Source organism: Cebus imitator, unplaced genomic scaffold, assembly GCF_001604975.1.
Source record: "Cebus imitator isolate Cc_AM_T3 unplaced genomic scaffold, Cebus_imitator-1.0 Scaffold90, whole genome shotgun sequence".
Lineage (NCBI taxonomy): Eukaryota > Metazoa > Chordata > Mammalia > Primates > Cebidae > Cebus > Cebus imitator.
The window spans coordinates 5,836,875-5,844,466 of NW_016107405.1; the positions used below are offsets into that span (position 1 = coordinate 5,836,875).

A 7,592-nucleotide genomic window follows, 5' to 3' on the forward strand; every position below is an offset into this window, starting at 1 on the left:
TTTCAATGACTTTAGACAAGTAAATGATTCTTGGTACAAAATTGTGCTTTTTTGGTATTTATGGCAAAAAAAAAGGTGTTTTAACTCTGAGAGCACCCAATTCCTGGTGCTCCATTTAAGTATTTAAACTAAGATTCTTCTAATAGGGTTGAGTCTTGTTGTGAACAGCTAGTGAAATATTAACATGGAGAGCAAGTTTTATTAGCATTTGCTAACTTGAACACAAATTGTTATATAGACTACAAAGAGCTACAGAAAAAATGTACAGCAAGATTATTTCACTAAATCAACATTTTATTTAGTGTCAAAGCATCTTAACTGAGTTGTATAAGTAATTTTGTAATTTTAGAAGTAACATTTCTAGAAAATATTATCAATTTTATCAGTTCTGGAAATAATATTGAAGGAATTAATTCTGAATTAATTTATTGAAGCATTTATGTAATTTATATCCACTTAGGTATAAAACTTTTGTAAGAAAGATAACACTTTTATTGCATTATAATTTCATATTTTACAGGAGTCATAATGCAAACTCATAAGCATAAATATATACATGATGCTACGAAATGGCAATGTAGCCACTAAAAGATTTAAAACATAAAATTAGAATTTAACAGGCAAAATACTTAATATGGCTTTTAATGGAAAATAACTGTTTAGAAATGATTTGTTATTGCCCCATTCTAGTCATTCCCCATCAAGTGAACATAAAATTATGATCACCATTTAAAATGGCAAATGTTATCTAAGCCAAAGTTATATATGCATTTTGTAGCATGTATGCAATATGATTTGTGGACTTCCTTAAATATACATATGTACATCATATATACAGATATACAGTACACAGACAGTTCTGTTTTAATACCCCTGAACATCTTGATTAAAACTATTACAATTTTTCTATTATAAAACTACTTGAAAAGTTGGCATAACTTCTTGGTATTGAAGTTCAATCCTACAGAATTAAAAAAAAAAAAAGCAACAAAATGTTGGTTATAAATACATTCTTTACAAAAAAATTGAATAGTGGTCCTGCACTCATAATTTATATTACAGTGAAAACATTTTATTCATTTAAAGGTATTTATATCTTGTTGTCCTTGGTTTCTGTGTGAAATAGAGGAAGTTAATAGTGAGAATATTGTAGGCAGGCCTATTTGTTAGGTTTTTCTAGGTGTTCATTTTTGTGTAAGTTCCAATTCTCTTCTTTTGAGTTGTTGTTGATTTCTATTTGCCTTGTATTACTGCTGCTGCTGCTTCTTTTGGTGTTCTGGGAACACTGGGTGACTTTACTTCTAGGAACAGGAAGAAAAGATTTAACTCTTGAAGCACCCAACTCAGTCTTTGATTTACTGTTGCTGCATTCAGTAGTTTGATGGCTGCTGAGAGGACAGACTTCCTGTAAGAGAAGAGAAGCCAAACAAGTTTATCACATTTGCCATTGCTGCTGTCAGTGCTGTCACCGGCTTCTCCTGTTATGAGCCCTACCCCTGCCTCCTCTTTGTCTCTGAGCAAATGTGCAGGAGTTTCTCTCTAAAACTATAGATTCTCATAAAAAATTAAAAGAAAATGGAGAGGAGAAGCTGAATAATTAATTTCCTATAGGCTTACTGCATGATTTTCATTAATCCCTTCCTGGTGTTACAAAATTCCTAAATATAGGAGTCAGTGAATCAAGTGCTAAAGCATCGATCTCCTTACTAACAGAAACTTCGCTCAATTACAGGCATGAGGAAATCACCAAATTGGAGTAGTCCAATTTGTGGGTGGCTCTACAAACAAACTGTCATCTTGGGTAAGTTACCTAACTTTTCTACTTTCATGTCTTAAAAATGAACTATTAATAATCAAATAATTGGGAAGCATAAGAAAAACTGGCATAGAGCAGAAAACATAAGAGAAGCATTCCTTCCCTAGCAGAGTCTGCATTCTAGTGCATCTATGATTAGGTGGCTCAAGATCTTCCATACTTGGAAACTGCATGTTCTCATTTCTCCACTGTTTCAGAACTCCTAAGATTACCTGGTCAATGTCTCTCATTTTGCCCACAAAGAATCTGACAGCTGGATAGGTAAGATGATTTGCCCATAGTGAACAAGTGGTGAAGCTGAGACAGACAGGACCTCAGGTCTCCCAACTTTCACTCAAGGTGTTTTCCCCGATATTGCATTAAATCCTGCAAACTAACATGATATGACTCCTACTAAGTGAGCTGCTCTGAATGAATGCCTCTGAAGGAGCTGACCTTCACAACTTCCCCTCTCCAAAAGTAATAATGCAGCTAAACAGCCATATAACCATTAAAAGATTTAAAAGAAAATGAAAATGTAACAGGCAAAATTTAGCTTTAGCTGTCAGTTGCATTCTCCTGGGAATCTTCTTACAGGAGTTGCTGTCAACCTTGACCATGACATTGGAATCACCTTGAAGCTTTAAGAGTCATTGGCTGGGCCCTATTCCCAGAGATTCAGGTTTCATAGTTCTGGGGTGTGGCATGGACATACGATTTTTAAAAATCTTTCTAATATGCAGCCAAATTTGAGAACCCCTAGCTTAATTCCTCCATATCCTTTTTCTCCATTGACCAATTAAATCAGGGGTCCCTAGCCTCCAGGCTGTGGACCAGTCCATGGCTGTTAAGAACTGGCCCGCACAGCAGGAGGTGAGCCAGCATTACCACCTGAGCTCCACTACCTGTCAGGTCAGTAGCATTAGATTCTCACAGGAGTGCAAACCCTGTTGTGAACTGTGCAAGTGAGGGATCTAGGTGGCCCACTCCTTGTGATAATCTAATGCCTGATGATCTGAAGGGGAACAGTTTCATCTGGAAACCATACCTTCTACCCAGATCCATGGAAAAATGTCCTCCATGAAACCAGTCCCCTGTGCCAAAATGGTTGGGACTGCTGTCTTAAAAGGCACCATTTTTCTTACCTTCTATGTCACACATTTGATGATCTTTCCCTTCAGAGTATTTCAGTGATCTCTAATTACGTGTCTCCCAAAGTTCTTTCTTTAGCCCTCATTTATCTCCTGCATCTAAGAACTGATTTTCACCCTACTAACTCACCTCTATGTCCAGCCACACTCCAAACTCTTTCTAAAACTGTATTTATTGCATTTCTTCAATATAACTTACTTCCTGAAGCCTTTCCTCTTGTCTCATTACTGGTTAATGCTGCTCTCCTAGTGAATTTAGCAGGAAACCCTCAGTTACCATCTTTAGCATCTACCTCTCTCTCTCCTCCTCACCAGCCTAATCCAGTGTTACCCACAAAAATGGGCAGAGAATTATGGTGGTATTGGTGCAAATAGGAAGGTAAGTGATAATTAAGTCCTCACTAACTGCAGAACAAGTCCCAAGCTTTTAAGCATGTCACTAAAGTTCTTTTAAAGTTTGGCTCCAATCCCCTTTAAGTCCCATTTTTCCTTTATTTCCTGCTATTAAAGTCCTAATAATTCTTTGAAGCCCAACACAACATGCCCATTAAACTTCCCCCAAATCACCAAAATGACATCTCTTGGTGTCAGATTTTCAGACTCAACTAATCTTAAAAGGAACAGCAATATAACTCTAATATACCCTTGGCTAGAGGTTTGGGGAAACATAAAAGCACTGACACATCAAATATGTAATAATAAAGAAGGGACAAATATGGGGTCCAGAACACCTGCATATGCAGGGAAAGGAAAATGAGAAGTTGAGACTGCAAGAAGCTAGCTTAGAAAGGCAAGAGCTTCCTGACAAAACAAAAAACAGATGGGCTCAGTTTTAACGACATCTAAGGAAGCCTGGAAAAAGGCTGAGCCTGCATCTGGTGAGGACCCACCTCCGAGTCCATCCTTGTCACCTCCATGTGTGGTTGATGGTAGGTTAAGGGTGAATCTATTTAGTATGTTCTGCTTTTGTTTTATAAAGATGCTAATGCTTTCAAGTTACCAGAAAGAAAATGAGAAGCTAAATTGCTTGTCATGAGTTGGATGGTGAGAGAGTCACATACTGAGACATACTGTAAAAATGGTGCAGGTATCATGATCCAATCTCATTTCTCCTAACAAGAAATTACTGTTAAGTCTGAAAAGGGGACTTAGTCATGGGCTTACTAAGGCCAATTACAACTTGTAACTTGGTCAAAACCACCAGAAAATTCAACATACACAGTATTCAGAAAACATGAAATACAGCATTATAATAAGAACAACAGCTAGTTGGCATACAGAATCTGGTGGAGGGTTGGTTGTTTAATTTTGCCATTACTGTCAAATTCCTCCTGGCTAATGCCATGGCTCAGAGGAAGGAAAGGAGACATACACTGTGTTCTAGTCTCTGTACTTGCAACAAGATGGAAGGGGAGTGCACCTTTAAGTCTGAGGCAGGAAATGTCGGCATGAAATACAGTACTGTGAAGTACCCAGAACAACTGAAAAATGTAGTTGGGTCAGTGCCTGGTAGTATGAGGCTAGAATGTGAGGAGGCAGGATGAGAACATGGAGAATCACTTGGGCTTAGTGTGAGCCACAGCAGTTCTAGGCCAGGCGTGCAGAATAGAGCAAGTGACCGATGCACTGCATCCTGCCTGAAAAGTGTTCCTGACACCCTGGAAGTCAAGTCTAGGAGGTAGCGGAATTTTGGAGCAGGAGAGTTAAGAGTGTTTAATGCTTCCTGGGATAAAACCTCCACATTCTGTGTATTAAATGTATAACGTTTACTGTCTGCATTGCTGTGCATGTTAAAGAAAAACTAATTCGTAGAGGAAGGCACTGACCTAAAGTAAGTTTTATTTAGCCTTTAAGAATTATCGTTAAAGCAATTCATTCCGTGTAATTCATTCAATATACAGCATCTGCTAGAAGCTAAGAGGATACTATAAGTTCTCTAAATGGGAAGCTAGGGGGCAGGAGGAAAAGAAAAATATATAAGGAAGATGGCAGTGGGGGTGGATCTTTAAAGAGGCACAGGACTGACAGATGGAAAGAGAGGGTTCTGTAGGGAGGAGTAGGGGGTGGGGGAGTAGTAAATTACATGTAAAAAGAAACTTGTAAAAAACAAGCTACATGAAGGCATATCAACCCCTCTAAAGATATATTTGGAAAGAAAAAAATGGGTGGAAAATGAAGATGACAGATCAGAGCTATGTTTTAGAGTAGTGGGTCTCAACCCTGGCTGCACATAAGAATCACCAGGGAGCTGTAAGAAACCCATTGTCCAAGCTCTGAGGATTAAAAAAAAAGTGGATTTTATCATGCAACCAAAGATGTGAACTTGTGCATTAGGAGGATTTACATGAAAGGAAAACGTTTACTAGCATTTGTTCTTCCTATTGCTTTATGTATATTGTTTCTAATTTAGAAGGCCAGCTAAATGCCACTTGATTCATAAACCCAATTATACTCCCTTACTGTTAGAGCAGTGAGGAGTTATATTGTGGCAAATAATAATAAAGATAATTTATTTTTGTTTTCCAACAGATAATGATGGTTGCAGGCCCCCTCTCCAATGGAGGCATTGCCAGCCTTCTAACCATGAAGGAGAAAGTGAGCGCAACTAACCCAGGGAGGTAAGAACCTTTAAATGGAGATACTTCCTGATAACAGAAGAAACCGGGCATCTAACCAAGAAACACCATCTGAGTAGAAGAGAAAAGGAACGAGCCAGCCAAGGTTTCAGAAGGCTGCCAACAGTACCACTTTGCCCTCTGCTGGCGGTTTCTGAGAAACACATCTAGCTTTTCAGGAAGAGTAGGAGACAGTGGTCCTAATCCCCACATCAAATTGCACATTTAAATAATAACATAGTGTGTGGGGTTTTGTTTGTTTGTTTGTTTTTGGTATAAGAGTCCAGATAGTATAAAAGTACCCGCTTGAAAAAAGATTTTTTAAACAAAGTTGCCCAGAGCTTTGATTTTCAGTACTATTATTTTGTGGACAATACCTTATTAGCAACCTAATAAGGGGGCCTGCAACCATCATTATCTGTTGGAAAACAAAAATGAGTTATCTTTATTATTATTTGACACAATATAACTCCTCACTGCTCTAACAGTAAGGGAACATATTAGCAACCTAATATGGTCACGTGACGCAGAAGTAGGGGTACGACAATGTTTCTCCATTAGACATTTCAACAGCCAGTCTCTACCAGTCAACAACATTTTTACACAACAAAGTGATCTGGCCCTGTGGGGAAGGTGGCTCACTGTTCCTCTTCCTAGATCCTCCTGGCCCCTTCCACTGACCATGTTCCACAAGGAATCCTAAATTCTTAGGTCCTAGAGACTGACCTCCAGTCAAGCACAGCTCAGGGCAAGCCATAAATCCAGGGGGAGTTGAGGCTCTAAAGATGGTAAAGGGATGGGCCCTGGACAAAGTGTTTTCCAACCAGAATGCTCAGTGCTGACTCCAGGTCACCTCCTTAGGTCATCCTCCAGATTTTGCTGGGCTTCTAAATTGTTCCCAATTGAACAAAAAAAGGGCAGACATTATGGTAGAGTGAGCTTGAAAGCCACGCATTTTTTCACAGGATATCATGTTAAATGTTTTATATTAGGCGCCCTCCCCCAACCACCACGCAGATTCCCACACCTGCTCCCCACAATGCATGCAGCTCAAATAGCTCCACATGTAAAAGCCAGGATCAAAACCTAACGAAGCAGTGAGGGGGCAGGGCTGTGGGTGATCAGATAAGGCTTAATAACTTAATAGTCTCACTGTGCTTACTTTATAATCCTGCTATCTGCACCCCACCCTCCCACCCACACACAGGTCTTTGTAAGCCACGCTGGGAGTAGATGAGAACAGGATGCGAATGGCAATCAATCAACATGGTTTGGTGAACAAACCATATATTACAAAGTGCTTCTGTGAAGTCTGCATCGTCACAACATAACTAATGGGTGAGATGTTTTTTATTGTTTCTGCTCACCTGGGAATACCAGGCTGTGCTAGCTCTTGCCATTTATTAACCAATTGATAATGGTTCAGTGCTGTAGTCATGGAAGCTATTTCAAAAGGTTACGGAAGTCTATTGGAATCCTGGTTCTTCTAGTTGCCATTCAGACTTGTTTTCAAAGTCGCATTGAAATGTAATGCATGTTATGAAAAAATCAAGATGAGGTAAAATTGAGATTTTTTTTGCCATGTATAAGACCTTTATGTTATCACTCATTGCTTTGTTATAATTAACTCCAATTTTCTAAAATGCAGGGAATCTTAAAAATACATGTGAAAAAAATGGAACCACCAAGATGACCAAAGTTTTGTTAAAGGAGTACCCACCTCATCTACAATTTTGTTGTCTGTGTTTTCAGTTAACTTGTGGCCTGGAAATATACAATTCCTAAGTCTGCAGGCCATTCTAAGTAGCATGATGATATCCTGCACCATCCTACTCTGTCCTGCCCAGGATGTGAATCATCTTATCCATGCTATCTCCAGTACCCAGTTTAGCCACTGGGTTACTGGATTGAAGAAACATAGTATATATAAACTTTGGTACTATGTTGGGTTCAGGCATCACCTGAAGATAAGGCAGAACTACTGTATTTCTAGTTTTGTCATATACAAATGAAACAAACAAACGAACAAAA

At 38.8% G+C, this 7,592-nt stretch overlaps 1 protein-coding gene across 7 annotated transcripts in view; it reads right to left on the reverse strand.

Moving 5' to 3' along the window:
* Positions 1-273: 273 nt before the first annotated feature.
* The window catches only part of CTTNBP2 (cortactin binding protein 2), a 161,132-nt gene continuing 153,813 nt past the window's right edge, over positions 274-7,592 (reverse strand). For 3 of the 7 annotated variants that reach the window (XM_037740809.1, XM_017535078.2, XM_037740811.1), the window contains one exon: positions 274-1,405. In XM_037740809.1, coding sequence (XP_037596737.1) covers positions 1,160-1,405 — 246 coding nt within the window. In that variant the 3' untranslated portion in view covers positions 274-1,159. Of the gene's footprint in view, positions 1,406-6,069; positions 6,449-6,928; positions 7,064-7,592 lie in introns of those variants that run through there. The other 4 variants (XM_037740810.1, XM_017535079.2, XR_001827145.2 and 1 more) reach the window with 3 other exon arrangements.